Below are 18,492 nucleotides of genomic sequence, written 5' to 3' on the forward strand. Positions count from 1 at the left end.
GGTAAAGTCATCCACTGCATTCAGATTCAGCTCACTCCTCTCTTTAAAAAAAAATAAACTTGAATAATGAATTGTTCCACCTAGACTTTCCCAATCATGAAGTCAACAAGTAACTACTTTGGACAATAAACCAATTTCTTTTGGAAGACTACACAGCAGGGAGATTAAACACACAGACTAAGGTTGGTCCACAGACACAAGTTAGAGAGAAGTGGGTCCAAAATCAGATGTGTGATTTTGGTTTGGGGACTTAACTACTCTGAACCTCAGTTTTCTCATCTGTGAAATGGAGACAATATCTCATAGGGTTATTAGGAGGTTTAAACACACAAGTCCAGGGGTGCCTGGGTGGCTCAGTTGGTTAAGCCTCCGACTTCAGCTCAGGTCATGATCTCACAGTTCGTGGGTTCAAGTACCGTGTCGGGCTCTGTGCTGACAACTAGCTCAGAGCCTGGAGCCTGTTTCAGATTCTGTGTCTCCCTCTCTCTAACCCTCCCATGCTCATGCTGTCTCTCTCTGTCAGAAATAAATAAAACATTTTTAAAAAACTTAAAAAAAAAATAAACCCACAAGTCCATGTAAAGTATTTAGCATAGTGCCACTCAGAGTAAGCATGCAGTCAGTGGCAGTTATTATAAACGGTTCTTTGTTGAAGTTCAAATACTTTCACAATTCTTTAAGTCTTCAAAGGGGGCCTCACAGGTTTTGCAGACTAATTATTTCACCTTAAAAATAAAGCCTCTGAGGGGCGTCTGGGTGGCTCAGTCGGTTAAGTGTCTGACTTCGGCTCAGGTCATAATCTCACGGTTCGTGGGTTCAAGCCCAGCATCTGACAACCAGCTCAGAGCCTGAAGCCAGCTTCTGATTCTGTGTCTCCCTCTCTCTCTGACCCTCCCCTGCTCAACGCTGTCTCTCTCTCTCAGAAATAAATAAAACATTTAAAAAAATAAAAATAAAAAAATAAAGCCCCTGAGAGGAGCTTGGGTGGCTGAGTCAGCTGAGTGTCGGACTTCAGCTCTGGTTCTGTGTCTCCCTCTCTCTCTGCTTCTCCCCCACTCATGCTCTCTCTCTCTCTCTCTGTCTCTCTGCCCCCCCCCTCTTTTTTAAAAATTTTTAAATTTATTTCGGAGAGAGAGAGAGACAGCATTGAGCAGGGGAGGGTCAGAGAGAGAGGGAGACACAGAATCTGAAGCAGGCTCCAGGCTCTGAGCTAGCTGTCAGCACAGAGCCAGATGCAGGGCTCGAACCCACGAACCAAGAGATCATGACCTGAGCTGAAGTCGGAGGCTTAACCGACTGAGCCACCCAGGTGTCCCTGCCTCTCTCTCTCAAAAATAAATAAAACATTAAAATAAATAAATAAATAAAAAAGGACCCTGAGGTCTGGAGAGTCCTGGAGGCTTCCCATCAGCACTTACTTCCTCCCAAAAGCACAGAAGCTCCCTGAGGCCCAGCAATCACCTTCTTACATGTCGGTATCCCAGACGGCACCTGGCACAGGACTGTGCTCTGTCAGCAGGAACAGCGCCACTGTGTGTAACAGGGACACACACCTTCTCATGGTCAAGACTTCTGTCCAGAAGTATGAGCCTGGGTGCTTTCTGGACAAGTGCCAGATTGAACCACTGGGTTCCCACCCCAATGCTGTTGGTGTCTGCCTCGTTAGGATGTGCCGGTGGCGCTACCCTACTCAGAGCAGCAGCAGCACGGTATCACCTGTCACTTATGGACACCTACCTCCGCCAGCCATGGTATTAAGTATTCAGATGCTGCGTCTCATCCCGTTCCCACAAGCACCTTAAGAGAAAGGTACTTTTAGTATCCCCATCTGACAGATACGGAAACTGCAGCTCAGATGTGTGTGTGAGAGCTGTGTAAGCCCACCACAGAATTAAATACACACGGAGGCTCTTTTCATTACCCTCTATCTCCTGGCCTGTATTAATAGTCCAAATGCTCTTTTCCAAAATACTGCTGGGCACAGGGGCTGGCACAGTAGGAAAAGCCACTCTGGGGGCAGGTGGCAGACGCGCCAGGCAGGAGAAGTGACCCCAAGTCCTTACCCACTAAGCCCGCAGATGAGGCAGCTTGGTATCTCAAAACTGCCATGTTGATTTAGGTTAGAGGTGATCTGTGTGATCAGAATGGAGAGCTCTTATCTAACAAATGAGAACATATCTGGCTTTGTCACATAACATCTGGTCTTGAAAAGCTGTATAACAGGATTCCGTAAGTTCTGAGACTTATATCTCAAATACTTTCCTATTTTCTCAACTAATCACAACAGAGGCATAAGGAGAAGTCCAGCTGAAGCCTCACCTCCACTACGTGCAGCAAACACATAGTGAAAGTGAGGGAAAGTGAGTCAGCCCAGCTCACAAAGCATCTGAGCAGAGGCAACGTGGCATATTATCACGTGTGCAACTCTGGGGCCACACACAGAGCACTGACCCCACCAGAGTTAGGAAATAAAAGGCAAATGGACTGAGAGTTGGAGAGTAAAGAAGAGAAAGGTTATTCCTCACTCCCACACATCAGCAGCTAGAATCCTCAGTGGTCTACACAGGAAAGTGGGTCACCGGAAAGATGGGCCCGATACTAGGTAATGGAGCTGTGCTGGGGCCATCCCTGCTCTGTCAGCATGCTGGACTGTCTGCGCTGGAGGTCAGTCCTGGGAAACACCGAGACACAGCAGAACATAGAGAGTGGCGCACGGTGGTTACAGCCTGTGCTCTATGGGGAATCAAGCCACTCTGGGCTCCTGCCCTCACTCTGAACCTCACCTTGGCCACATAGTTAGTCTCTAAGGTTCAGTTCCTCAACCCTAAAATTGTAATAATAACATCAGCCTCACAGAGTGGGTATAAGTATTAAATAAGGCATGTAAAGCAACAGCATAGGGGCTAGCAAAGTGGTTCTCAAGGTGGGGCAGTGTTACCCCCCAGGGGACATTGGTGTCTGGAGACATTTTTGGTTATTACAGCTGAGAGGTGGTAGCTACTGGTATCTAGTGGGTTAAGATCAAGAATGCTGCTAAACATCCTATAATCCACTAGACAGCCCCACAACACAGAATTATCCAGCCCAAAATGTCAACAGTGTCAAGGCTGAGAAACCTTGGCCTAGTACATAGTGAGCACTCAATAAATATGAGCTATGAAGCTGTCCTTGCTATTATAGCAATAAGCAAAGTAACGGTTTCTTTCTTTCAAGGATAATCAGGATCTGTGATTAAAACGATAAGAGATTGAATGTATTACTTACTCTACTTCCTGTAATACTGGGTAACAGATCTGTCATTCTGGAGACAGGAAGAGTCTGTTGCTTGGTTGATTCTGAGGAGCCCAATAACTTTGTGAAATAAATAGCATAGCAGAGCACCAGAACTGCAGTATAAAAAAGCTGTGAAAAGAAAATAGTGGATTTAAATTGCACAGTTTTAATATAGGCAGAATTAAGATATACCTATGAATTTGACCTCCAAGGCCCATCAAGAAATGTCTTGGGGCACCCAGGTAGCTCAGTCAGTTAAGCGTCTGACTCTTGATTTTGGCTCAGGTCATGATCTCACAGTTCGTGAGTTCAAGTCCCACATCAGCCTCTGCTGATGGTCTGGAACCAGCTGGGATTCTCTCTCTCCCTCTCTCAATCAATCAATCAATCTTAAAAAAAAAAAAAAAAAAAAAAGAGAGAGAGGGAAATAGACCTGTCTTTTTTTTTTTTTTTTAATATTTTTATTTATTTCTAGGAGAGAGAGAGAGACAGCGTGAGCAGGGGAGGGTCAGAGAGAGAGGGAGTCACAGACTGAAACAGGCTCCAGGCTCTGAGCTGGCAGTCAGCACAGAGCCCGATGCGGGGCTCGAACCCACGAACCGCGAGATCATGACCCGAGCGAAAGTCGGACGCTCAACCAACTAAGCCACCCAGGCGCCCCTAGACCTGTCTTTTTTAACTGTACCTTCTAGTGAGTGATGCCCCACCCTCTGGAAAGGAGCACTACTCACAAAGAGCCAGCACTGTTGGGGCATCTCTGGGGAAAGTGCTCCAAACCCTTGAGCTGACTGGGAGAACAGTACTTCCAGGCAGGCAGAATGTAATTCCCATGACAGACATTCCTTTGTGCCACCACCGCAGCAATGTCACATATGTTCTCCAAATGTTCCAGTTGGCTACAGGAACGAGGCTCCTGCCCAGACAGCACACCGTGAGGACCCACCTATGTGTGCTGTGCTAATATCCGGGACTTGCCGTCATTTAGGATGGGGGCTTTTCCATAAACCCAGGAAGCCTGTGACACTGTGATTACAAGCAGACCTGAGCTGTTGGCTCCCTCCTCTTGGCCCGGTGTGCGGGCAGGGCCAGAGCTACTACAGGGCAGGGGAGGGAGTCAGGGGGGCGCTAAGAGGGCCCACCCTTCCCTCCACTCACCCAGGACAAAAGGGTGGCTTTTGGCCAGGAGCAGCAGCCTGGGGTTTTGTTTGCAGGCTGGGAGGAGTATCCAAACAGCCCCTTTCACAGCTCCTTTCTCCCTTCTTTCCCCGCTGGGAACAGCAAAGTGCACTAGCTCAGGAAGCAACAGGGCCTCCAGGCCCCGCTTTCAATCCAGTAATGCCAGGCCTGCTCCTGTGGCAAAGGCACAGAGCAAGGAGAAAGGGAAGTCTTGTCCAGAGGGTTCAGGCTCCTCAGCTCTCCACCCTTATCCATGCCGGCGGACAGAGCCCGCCATCCACCGTCCTTCTTTCATGCCTCAAGCCCTTTAAGACACGGCAGCTCTGCTGTGAGCCACAGCACCAGCTGCAACATCCTCTGTGACGTGAGGCCCCTTCCCCACCTCCCTTCATCTCCCCAAACAGCAGTGCCTGGGGAGGCAGTGACAACCTGTGGGTAGTCTTCATGCAGTGAATCCCAGCTACGTGATCCCTCCCCCCTTTCCATTGAGGAAAAATTCACACAACATGACGTTGACTGTTTTAACCATTTTAAAATATACAATTCAGTAGCTTTTAGTACATTCACAGTGCTGTAAACCACCACCCCTGTTTCATTCCAGAACATTTCCATCACTCCAAAAGGAAATTCTGTGCCCATTAAGCAGTCACTTTCTATTCCTCCATCCCTGGCAATCAAAATCTGCTTTGTCTCTATGGATTTGCTTATTCTGGACATTATATATTAATGCAATCATACAATAGGTGGCCTTTTGAGTCTGGCTTCGTTCACTTGGTATGTTTTCAAAGTTCATCGTGTTGTGGCACGTGATTATTTTTATGGCTGAGTAATATTCCATGCATAGATATGTCATATTTTGTTTATCCATTCATCAGCTGATGGACATCTGGGTTATTTCCTCCTTTTGGCTGTGGTGAACAGTGCTGCTATGAACATCTGTGTACAGGATGTTTGAACACACTCTTTCATTCTTTTGGGTATGTACCTAGGAGTCAAACCACTGGGCATGCATCTGTTCTACATCTAACTTTTTTTTTAATGCTTATTTTTGAGAGAGAGAGAGCAAGCGAGCACAAGCAGGGGAGGGGCAGAGAGAGGAGGGGATAGAGGATCTGAAGAGGACTCTGTGCTGACAGCAGAGAGCCCAATGGAGGAGATCAGGACCTGAGCCGAAGTCCAACACTTAACCAACTGAACCACCCAGGCGCCCCTACATTTTAACTTTTTGAGGAACTGCCAAACTGTTTTCCACAGTGGCTGCACCATTTATATTCCCAGCAGCAAGGTATGAGGGTTCCAATTTCTCCATATCCTCAGCAACACTTGCTATTTTCTGGGTTTGTTTGTGGGTTTTTTTGGGTTTTTTTTTTGATAACAGCCATCCTAATGGGTATAAAGTAGTCATCTCATTGTTTTTAACTTACATCTGTCTAGTGATTGATGATATTAAGCATCTTTTCATGTGCTTATTGGCTATTTATTTGTATATCTTCTTTGGAAAAATGTTTATTCGGGTCCTTTACCCACTTTTGGGGTAGTCTATCTTCTCATTGTTGAGTTGTAAGAATTTTTTACATATTCTGAAATGACCCTTTTACTTGATATATAATGGGGTAAGGGGCTGTTTAGGGAGGAACCTAGAGGCAAGCTAGACAAAGGGGAATCCCAGAGCCCTGGGCAGGGATCACCTGCTGAGGTGAGGTGCTATTGGCTCTCAGGCCTCTCACACAGACACTGACAGAGAACGTAGCAGAGAAGAGCTCTCTGAAGTCTTATCATAAGAAAGCAAGTAAACTTAGAATGGGCCTTGCTGACCTATGATGAATCCTGAGTGGGAGCTATGACCATCAGAAAGTCATAATGCAAGTGCCTTTCCCAAGAAGGGCCAACCAATAACCAGGCGTCTCCATGGCCTCCTGTTCTATTAGGGAGAATATATCAAAAACACGATGAATGCAGAGTACTGTAGTCCCAGATCTAATAAACATGGCAAAAATAATCACAAATAACTTCTCTAAAATATATAGCTGTTTGCAGACTGCTTTGGGGAGGTAATTTTCATTCTTATAGTATTATTTTTAAATCTGCTTTTTCTGTGTTCATAAATACATTTGCTGTTTTTACTTAGGACACAGGAAAGATTTTCACTAAAACTGTGACTAAGAATTTTAACTTATCTTGCTATACATTAGGAAAAATTACAAACTGCTTTGTCCTATAAGATGTTCTGGTAACTATCTAATCTTAGGTTTTGTTTTTAAAATGAGCACTGTACTCTAGTCGTACTTTTATTTGAGCTCCAGACACGAACTAGAACTAGAAAATGGTATGGCAACGAGGCCGGAGCCTCTGAAAGTGAGAATGTGCCCACTAAGACTCAATTCATATGCTCTGCATTGTGTAAGATTTCAATGCAAGTTTCAAACAGGCTTGGCAGAGTTTCTTCCTATTCTGAGAACAACTGATTAAAATCCAGGGAAAAAAAAACACACGTGCAATTTGGTTACCCCCGCACTCCCTCACTGCTCTTCTCCCTCCTCCCTAAGACAGTAAGACAATCAAAGGTGAGTTTGGTCTGGCTCGCTCACAGAACATCTAAAAGAGTTGTTATGTTTGACAATGAGGCCAAGTGCAGGGCCTTCACCAGGCCCCTGGGGAAACCAGGAGCATCAGCACGTGGAGTAGGATGGACAGCCAAAGGAAAAGAACTGTCAAGACCATCTTACTAGAGCTTCCAGCCTGCCTCACACTCACGAATACTGCAAATGTAAACCACACAGTTAACAGAACAAGAAGAAAAAAAATCAGGGGCTCCTGGGTGGCTCAGTCAGTTAAGCGTCTGACTTCCGCTCAGGTCATGATCTCACGGTTATTGAGTTTGAGTCCTGTGTGGTGCTCTGTGCTGACAACTCAGAGCCTGGAGCCTGCTTTGGATTCTGTGTCTCCCTCTCTCTCTCTGCCCATCCCCTGCTTGTGCGCTCACGCACCCTCTCTCTCTCTCTCTCAGAAATAATAAATGACTAAACTTAAAAAAGAAAAAAAGAAAAAATCAAATGTTGAAACACAGATTATACCAAAGTGAAAAACCATAACTCTTACCTGGGCCAAAGAGAAAATGTATAGCCCCCAGTGAGGCGACCATAGCACAAGAAAAGCTGTCAGGACACTCTTGAGGATGACTGACAGGCTCTCGGCAATCACCTGCAAATATGTAGTAAAGGGTGTACTTTACATTATTAAAAACTAAAGATGCACAGGAATGACAAATAGAAATCTAGGATAGTGGTTACCCTGGCAGTGGGGGTTGGGCACGTGGTCAGACAGCACTGATAATGTTCTAGTTGGGCTGGGTAGTAAATTCAAGGATTTTCAGTATTATCATGCTTTAAGATTTACACATACAGTGGGCACTCAGGTGGCTCAGTTGGTTAAGTGTCTGACTCTTGATTTCAGCTCAGGTCATGATCTCATGGGTTTGTGAGTTCAAGCCCTGCATCAGGCTCTGCACTGACAGTGTAGATCCTGCTTGGGATTCTCTCTCACCCTCTCTTTGGCCCTCCACAATTCACACTGTCCTTGTCTCTCTCAAAAATAAATAAATAAACTTTAAAAAAAAAGATTTACGCATACAGCGTATATTCTTTTGTACATATTAAACAAAAGATTTTAAAAGATGAAAATTAATTAGTAAATAATTAAGAACAGAATCACTAGAAAATCTGAAAAACCTTTACAGTCCTCTTAAATTCTTATCTAAGCAAATGACTTCCCTATTAGTAAACCTATTTTTGCATTAATAGTATAGCAGATGTAAACTTAAAGCCTAGCCCATCTGCCAAATTTCAAGGGAATGAATTAAACTGATCATGTTACCTTTTTCGAAATTTCTTTTTAAATGAAAATCTGAAAAAATCATCACTCCTAGAAGATCTTCTTCAGAAACCACTCTTTCCCTTATTCTTCGCATTTCCCATCAAAGCAGAAGGCATGCTGACCTTGAGCTTGACAAACATCTGTGCTTGTGCCAAGACCCAGAAGGGTTCTCCCAGAAGCTCCACCACAGCTGAAAGACCGAACAACACCACTCCACTTCCATAGTGGGGGACGGCATGAGGATCAGGCACTTCCAGCAACTGTAACCACACCCAGCCCAGGAGCAAGGACCAAAACATACCCAGGGGGACTCTAGAAAAAGAAAAAATGTTTTTTAATATGCTAAAAATAAAAATAGTAAAATAGTAACACTGAACAGAAAGAAGTAGAATTTAAAAAATAGCTGCCACTTATTAAGGCACTTACTACATGCCAGGCCTCAGATCCACCCCCTCTACCTCACAGACACCTCACAACGATCTTGCTATTATCCCCATTGAAATGATGAGGAAACTAAGGCTGACAAGCACTGGGGAATTTGGCCAAGGTCATGGACAGTTAGCCAAGGGCAGAAGCAGGACCCACTACCCATCTAATTCATAAGGCTACACTCCTATGCACTGTGTTACACTGACAAGATAAACAAAAACCCCGGCAAGTATGTGGCTGTTGTTTGCACCACAAATGACTAACAGAGTGTATAAGGTCAGTTCTTGTACCCAAATAAACAGCAGCCCAATGCACAGTATCCCCTAGCATGTGCAGCACAGAGCACTTCAAAATGACAGGGGAGCCAATAGTTATCCCTGTAATAAAACAAACACCTACCAGCCTCGTGACAGTCATTTCCATGAGGCAAAAAGGAGTTATGGAAGGCAGCACTGAAAAAAAAAACCTCAAGCACCAGCCCTCCCTGCAGGAATCTAACTGCAGAAAAGCCATTACAAGTTTTAGCTGATGTACTTGATCTTCAAGAATATTCTAAAGGGCTGAGAACTGAAATCAGCATAACAAAATTGAAGAAAGATATAATGAAAGCCCTAAAAGGTTTTCAAAAAAAATTCTAAGTGGTTGTTAAAAGCTCAGAGAAGACCACAGGGAGGGGGGAAGATTAGGAATAAAGAAGACAGTAAAGGCCCACTGGGGCCCAGAGTGGGCATCAGGAACGGCAGAAACAACCTCCCAAGAGGGTAGAAACCTGGCCCTGAAACCCCCACCCAGAGCCTCCTCCTGGCTCCTGGCCATCCAGAGAGAAAGCAGCCAAGAAACTCCTTCCACATGGATGCCTTCTCCCTCCTATCCCCTGCTCAGGTCCCAGAAACCCAAACTGGAGATAATTTAGCTTTGGGTAAGTGTTGCTGTTTAACTCACAACACTTAGGACACTTGATTTTGCATGGTCTCCTGCTGAAACACAACTCACGTTAGCCACAGGAGGTTGAAGGTCTGGCTCCAGTCTCGCTGGGCATCCCCACTCAGACATGCTCTACGGAAGGCCTCTCTGGCCAGGAAGATGGTGGTCGAGTAAAGCAGTGTTAGCCTTTAAAGAAAAAGGAGAAATCAATAATGGGGACGCTTGGGTGGTTCAGTAGGTTAAGCTTCTGACTTTGGCTCGGGTCATGATCTCGTGGTTTATGTGTTTGAGCCCCACATTGGGCTCTGTACTGACAGCTCAGAGCCTGGAGCCTGCTTGGATATCTCTGCACCCCCCCTCCCCCGCCTTGGCCCTCCCCTGTTCATACTCTCTCTCAAAAATAAACAAACATTAAAAAAAAAGAAGAAATCAATAATGACTCTAATTTTTTTTCATAGACAGAATTTCTGAGATTTTGCCAGCGACAGGAAGAAAATGTTGTGGTCCTATATCACTGGTGGTGATGTGAAGGGTAGTGAGTTTTTACACGGCCCTGGTACTAGTCTGATTCACTTGAATAACAGAGTTAGGAACCAAACAAGGGACACCAGAGTGTGTGTCTATAGGCATCATACCTGGGACAAAAACTGCCCCAGTGGCCCCCAAAGCCTAAGGCCTCACGGCTATAGGCAGAGGTACAGCTCTGACAATAGGAGGAGAAAGGGAAAACCAGATGGCAAGAGGCCCAAACTGCTTTCAAACCTGAGCACCTAAGAGATTTGGTCCTCTTCCTTCCTGCTTTTATGACCACACAGAGCAAGGGGACCTCTAGGTCCCCCTGAGACTGGTGACCGATCAGCTCTTATGACAGAAACTGAGGCTCTAAGTGGCAGCCCTGGGCAAAAGCATCTCAGGACAGGCAATAGGCAATAGGTAATAGGTAATAGGCTGGGGCCATTACAGAGGCCGCTGCAGCCCAGGTCAGCAAGGCTTGTCTCCATCTTTCCCGGGTGGGCGATATTTAGGTGGACCCTCCTGCACCTGCAGGAGTAGTAGCTGAGGTTTTCCCTCACCGATAGGCCATGGGTGATGAAGCCAGCATGGGCACAGCCCAGGGTTAAGGTCTCTCTGAGGACGTCCAAGGATCATGCTGCTATCCAGTGCTTCTGTCCAACACTGGGAAGGAGGAGACTGAACCATATGCTAAGCAGAGACCGCCAATCTAGAGAAAACCAGATGGCAAGAGGCCCAAACTGCTTTCAAACCTGAGCACCTAAGAGATTTGGTCCTCTTCCTTCCTGCTTTTATTATTTATTTATTTTTAAGTTTATTTATTTTGAGAGAGAGAGAGATGAAGAGAGAGAACCAGAGAGGGAGGGGCGGGGCAGGGGGTAGACAGAGGATCTGAAGCAGGTTCTGTGCTGACAGCAGTAAGCCTAATGTGGGGCTCACACCCACGAACCATGAGATCATGACCCAAACCAAAGTCAGATGCTCAACCATCTAAGCCATCCAGGCACCCCTAGGATTTTATTTTTAAGTAATCTCTACACCCAACATGGAACTTGAACTTACATCCCTGAGATCAGAGAGTCACACACTCCACTGAGCCAGCCACGTGCCCTCCTTCTCTCTTTTAAAACAGTATTTCTCAAAATATGGCCCCTGCTTCAAAATCACCTAAGGAGCTTGTCAAAATACTGATTCCTGGATCCCTTCTCAGCCTTGCCCAGTGCAAAACTCCCCCAGATGATTCCTTTGCCCGTCGGTGAGAACCTTCTCTAAGCTCTGAGGACAGAGCCCAGAGCATATGTTTGGTGGATATTCAATGGAAAATGCTGTCTGGAACATACTGTCTTATTTATCAGGACATGAAGATACACCTGAGAAGTGGAGCTATCCTGAGCATTCACATCACTTCGTATACTTCCGTGTCATTTGTGAACACAGAATGTGCGTGGGTGCCCTTGAACAGAAAGGAGAGCAGAAGAAACAAATGAAGTCTAAAAGACAAAGCAAGGCAGCTTTCTAAGAGCTGCCAAGGGACTCATGACCAGGACACACACTCTCACCCTAACGACCATCTTCTGATTATAAAAGTCACTAAGGAGGGCAGGCAGGCTGCTCCAGCCGCGTAATTACCGAGCACATCCTTACCGGCTGCAGGATTCCCACTTCCTTTGCTGTCAGCGGGACGAGAACACAGGATTATACCTGAGACAGGGTTTGCAACGAATTACTCCCACTCCTCTCCTGGGTTCTAAGAGCAGACAAACCGGAACAGCTGGCAGAGAAATGTGCATTTGGAGGCTGCTAATGGAAAACACTCCATGGATCCATTAAAAGCAGCTCTGCCTGCTCATTCCCCAACCCCGGCATGCTTTTCCTCAGCCCACTGCTAAAACACTCTGCTTCTGGTAAAGGTCCACGCTTCTAAACTCGAAGGATGACACACAGGTACCCTGACTGGGAACGTGAGTTGTGGGCGATGCCAGGGTACTCCCTTCTTACCTCACATTCACTATGCCAACGATTTCCTTTGACAGGAAGCGAAGAATGAATGCATTCAAGATAAAGGTGATCAATCGAAACAACACCTACAGAGAAAGAAGAGAATACATTATGTTCGTAATATCTATTTTGTTGAAATGAAAACAACATGGCTGCTCTTCCTAATAACCCACTGACATACAGCAGCTTTGCCACAGAGACCCTCCTGAAAACGCTCCACCTGTGTTTCTGGTGAAATTTCATTCCTTGGGGGTCCCTCAGCCCTCCTGTGTGATGGTAGAAGAGCCCACAAAGGCACTTGGAAATCTAATTTACTGATAAGAGGGAGGCCCTGACATGGTGAATTCTTTGGGCTCGAAGTCAGGCACTTCAGGAGACAGAGAATTCTAGTCAGTGCTTCACACTGGCCCTCCCTCCAGCCTGTTTAGAAATAGCACACACTTAGCAAGTGGGAGCCTGCAGGGAATGTCAGTCTCTAGGAATCACAGGTCTAATCTCTCTTCTCTGCCTAGCAATATCTGGGGATTCTGATAATGACATTTAATCTCTTCCCACCTATTGCCATTTGAAAGGAATATATCCCAAGACTTCAAACCTGTCAATGCAAGAAAACCACCTGAGCAAGGAATTCTTCCATGAGACAAAGAACAGGGCGTTAAGTGGGGATGCTAAATGTGGATGCTGAGCAGGGGGCAAACCTCAGCGCCCCTCTGCAGCCAGGAAGCACAACAGGTGTAACTGCACAGTGTGATCCACAGCAAATGACAAATCACTCCGAGGTCTCTGTGAAGAGCTGCAATTTGAAAGACTCAATCAAAATATGCCAATGGACCACAACAGTCTAAAAATCTCTGGGGAAAGGTAGGACCAAAAAAGGAGAGTGCACTTTAACACTGTCCCTGAAGTGTCAGAGCATCAAGGTCTCCAAAGCCAAGATATCGCAGTATGGAGTCAAAGGTGGCCTTTTGAGAGTCTGATGAAAACTCTAGTTCTCCTTGGAATCATGCAGATACACACCTACTTACCAATTGTTTTACTCAAATTTAGACATTTGAAGCCAATTCATGGAGCCCTGAATGGAAAAACCACTCAACTGAGAGCCTCAAATCACCATTTAGCTGTTAGGCCCCTTGTCTCCTAACTCTTATAAGCCTCAATTTCCTTCTGTTGAATGAGGCTACCTATCTTATAGGTTGATAATAAGCATCAAACAAGATCTTAGAGGTGAAAGCATTTTTATAAAATGCATACAAGTGAAAGGCATTGGGGCGCCTGGGTGACTCAGTTGGTTAAGCCTCTCTGGATTTTGGCTCAGGTCATCTCACAGTTCACGGGACTGAGCACCATGTGGGGCTCTGCACTGACAGTGTGGAGCCTGCTTGGGATTCTTTCTCTCTGTCCTTCTCTCTCCACTCCTCCCCCCGGTCATGAGCTCTCTTCCTCACAAAATAAATAAATAAACTTAAAAAACAATTAAAAGGACTAATACTTTCACTATGGCCAGCTCAAATTCTTGCAGGATACAATACAATTGCAAACCTACCTCAAATGTCTGCATTGTAATTTGAGACATCCAAAACCAGATTAAAACACTCAGAAAGCCTAGATTATGGCTGTTTTTAAAAAATGACATACATACATTTAGTTAACTTCACTGTCAAAGTTATCATGGTCTAAACCTAATTGGTTTGAAGAAAGGGTTGAGTTAATGAAGCTCTGAGGTTGTTCATGTGACCTAGTATTTGCTCCACATAAGTGGCCCTTAGTAGCAACACAGTCTTCATTTAACTTTGTAATGGACTTTACAGTTTAAAAAAAGCTCTTTCATATCTGTTAATTATTTGATCCTTAAAAGCAACTGGATAAATGCACAGGAAGTAAGTTAAGACTCAGAGCAAAGTGATTTGCCCGATGTCACATAAAAATCATATGACCCAGCTTGGCTTTATGGTAGGCCACCTGACTCCTCGTCCACTATGTTTTCTGCTAAGACTTGTTTTTTCTCTCTCTCCCTCTCTTTTGTTTTAGTATTTATTTATTTGGAGAGAGGGAGAGAATGTGCGTGTGAGCAGGGAAGGGACTGAGAGTGAGAATCCCAAGCAGGCTCCATGTTGACAGCACAGAGCCCAACATGGGGCTTGACCTTACAACCTTGGGATCACAACCTGAGTCAATATCAAAAGTTGGACATTTAGGGGCCCCTGGGTGGCTCAGTTGGTTAAAGTGTCCAACTTCGGCTCAGGTCATGATCTCACAGTCTGTGGGTTCGAGCCCCCGTCAAGCTCTGTGCTGACAGCTCAGAGCCTGGAGCCTGCTTCAGATTCTGTGTGTCTCTCTCTCGCTCTCTGCCCCTCCCCCACTCCCTCTGTCTCTGGCTCTCAAAAATAAAGACATTTTTTAAAAAAAAGTTGGACCACTTAACTAGCTGGGCCACCCAGGTGTCCCAACACTTGTTTTCTTTTTCTGAAGCCAATCTGGGCGGTAAGGTATCATCAACACCTGAACAATCAGCACTGTGGATAAAGCATTGAACTCCATTTTTTATGTCATGGATAGAAGAAAAAAACTTGGTACATTCAGAGTTCAGCTCAGCTAATTTAGGGTTAAGTGAATGTTTATTAAGCATATAACTTGTGCAAGGAACTCTTCTACATGCTCTATGCAGATTGTTTCATTCCATTCCTATAATGACCATTTAAAAAATCCTTATTACCATAATAAAAATACCTAACATTCACTAAGTACTTATAATGCACCAGGCACTTAACAGGCACGTCATCTAATCTTGCTAATGACCCTATGAGGTTGTATTAATGTTCTCATTTAAGATGAGGAAACTGATACTTGAAGTAAAGCGATTTTCACAAGAGTAGGAACTACCAAGTGACAAGGACCAAACTTGAGCTCAAGTGTGCCTGGTTGTCTCTCCTAATATCCAAGTGAAATGCTGCCTCTAAAATATAGGGGGTGGGTGGATTCAGGACTCTTCTGAATAAGGGCTGAATGGCTCAAGAGTGCAACACAGGAAAACTGAGCCACTTAGAATGACGAGCTCCTAATGTTAAAAGAATCTTTAAACACCATTTGGCCCAACTGGCATGTACCTTATCTGACAGATGATGAAAATTGGGGCCAGGAAGGGCAAGTGACTTATCCAAGGTCACATAGCCAGACGGAAAATGCAGCTAACATTTACTAGGTGCCTACCAAGAGCCAGGTACACCATTAAATACGATTATCTGAATGACTCCAGTCAAGCCTCATAGAAACTTTATGAGCGAGGTACAATTACTCATCTGATTTTCCCGATGAGGAGCTGAGGCTTAGCTAGAGAAAACCTTTGTCCTGGTTCATGCAGAAAACATATGGTAGAACCGGGTTTCCAATCTAGGCAGCCCAGGTATCTTTTTCTTAGCTATGCCATCTTGTCTCTGTGAACTCAGAGTCCGAGAGCTTGAAGAAGGTGTCTGAGGGTCAGCGGTGGGGGGAGGTGTGAACCCCTTGCCTTAAGAACATCAAATTCTAGAGCACCGAAGGCGCCCCTGCCACCTAATTCTCTCCTACTACCATATGGGAAATATAACGCTCATAAGGAAAGCGACATGTTTGCAGTCTCCCAGTCAGGACTCTGAACTCCTGCCCAGGCGCCCGTTCTCAACCGCCACCGCCTCTTTGTTGAACCCTCAGTAGTGGGGTCCACGCCGGGACTGGGTGTGCCCGAAAGCGCGCTCTCAAGGGCCCCAGGGCCACCTCCTCGCGCCTCCGGACTGCGGGTCCGGCTGCAGGTCGGTCTGCAGCCGGCCGGGCAGAGTACCTGTAGGAGCAGACCGGAGGAGGCCAGCCGGGCCGCTTGGCCCAGCACCTCTCGGCTGCCCATCGCCTCGGCGCCCCGCCTCGGTCACCAGGAAACGCCGCCGCCAGCCGGCCTCGTCGCGGAGAGATAGCGTCACGGCCCGGCTCGCTCTCTGATTGGTTATCTCGGGGAGGCGGAGACGGAGCACGAAATGTTCTGGCCCTTTAAGTGAGAGGCTTGAGTGACGTCAGTGTTCAGCGCCGCATCTCTTCTCCTTTTGTGTGAGTTGAGGCGGTTTCTGTGCTCTTCCTCCCAGTCCCAAATAAGTTAAGAGAAGCTGTTAAACGAGCCAAAAGCGTCTTCCTTGAGGCTCTCAGCCTGCTAACCAAGAAACACTGATTTTTCTGGCCTCGTTAATAAGATTCTTCCCTTTTGGCCTTGATTACAAAGTTGCGCCACAGCCACCTAAATTAGGCACGACAGGAATTGTACCCGTTTTACAAAGAAAGGACTGAGGACCAGAAGATAAATGCAGCATTTTGTTTTTTCACGTGTATGGTCTTGTGTAATCCTTCCTGAACTTCTGAGAACTGGGCCCTGTTGTCAGAGGAGTAAGGGGAGACGTGGAGATGCGAGGTGACTTGTTCAAGTCTGCACAACTTTTGCCTGAATGGAGCGGGCCGTGGGCTCCTGATCCTAAACTTGCCGCTTTGGCCTGCATGCTTCCAGCTGTGAGGACAGGGCAGAGGAATGTCTGGAAATTGCTTTGTTAAACGTAAAGCACCTAACACATAGCATCAGCTGCTCTGTCCTTGTTCTTATCTACTATGCTCCCTAGGAAGCGGACTTTCTCAGTCTCTTTTAGGCTTTCCGTAATTTGACTCCAGCCTACCTTCTGAACCACCTTTCACACCATCACTGCCATTCCCCAGCACTCTACATACCTGGCCGTGGGAGCCCTTACCATTCTTTATACAGGCCCTCACTCTCATTGGCCGTTATTCCTGTTGCCCCCTGCCCAAAGTGCCTTCCCTGACGGCATTTCCCACAGCAGCCACTCTCCAAGACCCCACTGTCCAGGCTTTCCTGAGTAATACAGTCAGCACCTGCTGTGGACTGGATGTTGGGGCCCTTCCCAAATTCATATGTTTAAGGCCTAATCCCCAAGTGACGAGGGGCCTTTGGGAGGTAATTAGGTCATGAATGTGGTACCCTCATGAATGGGGGGTTAGTGCCCTTGTAAGAAGAGATCAGAGAAAGAGGAATAGGAATGCTATCTCTCTGCCATGTGAGGATACAGCAAGAAAGCAGCCACCTACAAACCAGCCAGTGCTTTGTCTTGGACTTTCCAGCCTCCAGAGCTGCAATAAATAAATCCCTGTTGTTAAAGCCACCTAGTCATGGCATTTTGTTACAGCAGTCTAAGCAGACTAAGACAGCACCTGGAAAGCACTTTTTGACCTTTATAGCTTCTAGCACCGTCTGCTTGGCAGTGAAGAGGCTAGAAAGTGTGTTTCTGTCTAAACAGCCCATGATCTGAATTCAAGAAGGCAAGAGTGAAGCCCACCTGACTTTGCCTCCTGCAACAGTGCTGGAGAAGGCTCCTAGAAGTTCCGTAAATGCCTCCTGCCCTCTTATAGCTGAAACAAACTACAGGACTCAAGGCCTATGCCTTCTCCTTCCCACTCCATCTTACCAGGTTTATCAAGCTCTGTCTTATGGCAAAGGTTCAGAATGTATTTGACTATGAGACAGACCTGGCCCTGAATCTTCATTCTGCTACTCACTAACCTGGTGACCTCATTATGCTTACTAATTTTTAAAAAATATTTATTTTTGAGAGAGAGGGAGACAGAGACTGAGAATGATCAGGGGAGGGGCAGAGAGAGAGGGAGACACAGAATCCAAAGCAGGCTCAAGGCTCTGAGCTGTCATCACAGAGCCTGACATGGGCTTGAACTCACGAACCATGAAATCACGTCCTGAGCTAGAGTCAGACCCTTAACCAACTGAGCCACCCAGGTGCCCCAGTATGCTCACGTATTAAATAAGAGAGATTCTCCACCTGTTCTCTGAAGGTAATCATAAAACAGACAAAAGTCCAGCCCTTAAGGAACTTAAATTCTAGTGGAAAGGATACTGGAAAAGTCCTAATAATAAAATTTCAGGGTGCCTGAGTGGCTTAGTTTGTTAAGCGTCTGACTCTTGATTTTGGCTCGGATCATGATCTCAAGGTTCGTGAGTTTGAGCCCCATGTGGGGCTCAGTGCAGAGCCTGCTTGGGATTCTCTCCTCTCTCTATGTCCTTCCCCTGCTTGCTCTCTCTCTCTCTCTCTCTTTCTCTCTCTCAATAAATAGACATTTTAAAAAATAAACAAAAATAAAATTTCACATAATGATACATGCTATGAAAAATGAAATAAGTAAGGTAATAGAGGCTTTTGGAGGGGGAGACAGGATGCTATTCTGGAAGGCAGAGTAAATCAGGCACCCACCTGGGAGAGGAGTGTACCT

The 18,492-nt window shown here is 45.9% G+C and overlaps 1 protein-coding gene across 1 annotated transcript in view; it reads right to left on the reverse strand.

Annotated features, from left to right (window-relative positions):
- Positions 1 to 16,104, reverse strand: part of RFT1 (RFT1 homolog) — a 35,554-nt gene extending 19,450 nt beyond the window's left edge. The window contains exons 1-6 of the mRNA XM_039243596.1: positions 16,001 to 16,104; positions 12,187 to 12,272; positions 9,745 to 9,861; positions 8,445 to 8,634; positions 7,549 to 7,650; positions 3,265 to 3,402 (exon numbers count right to left, since the gene is read on the reverse strand). Of these exons, the coding sequence (XP_039099527.1) occupies positions 3,265 to 3,402; positions 7,549 to 7,650; positions 8,445 to 8,634; positions 9,745 to 9,861; positions 12,187 to 12,272; positions 16,001 to 16,063 (696 nt within the window). The 5' untranslated portion in view covers positions 16,064 to 16,104. The remainder of the gene's footprint in view (positions 1 to 3,264; positions 3,403 to 7,548; positions 7,651 to 8,444; positions 8,635 to 9,744; positions 9,862 to 12,186; positions 12,273 to 16,000) is intronic.
- Between the last annotated feature and the right edge of the window lie 2,388 nt (positions 16,105 to 18,492).

This window comes from Hyaena hyaena, unplaced genomic scaffold (genome assembly GCF_003009895.1).
Source record: "Hyaena hyaena isolate Hyena2069 unplaced genomic scaffold, ASM300989v1 scaffold_231, whole genome shotgun sequence".
In the NCBI taxonomy this organism is placed as follows: domain Eukaryota; kingdom Metazoa; phylum Chordata; class Mammalia; order Carnivora; family Hyaenidae; genus Hyaena; species Hyaena hyaena.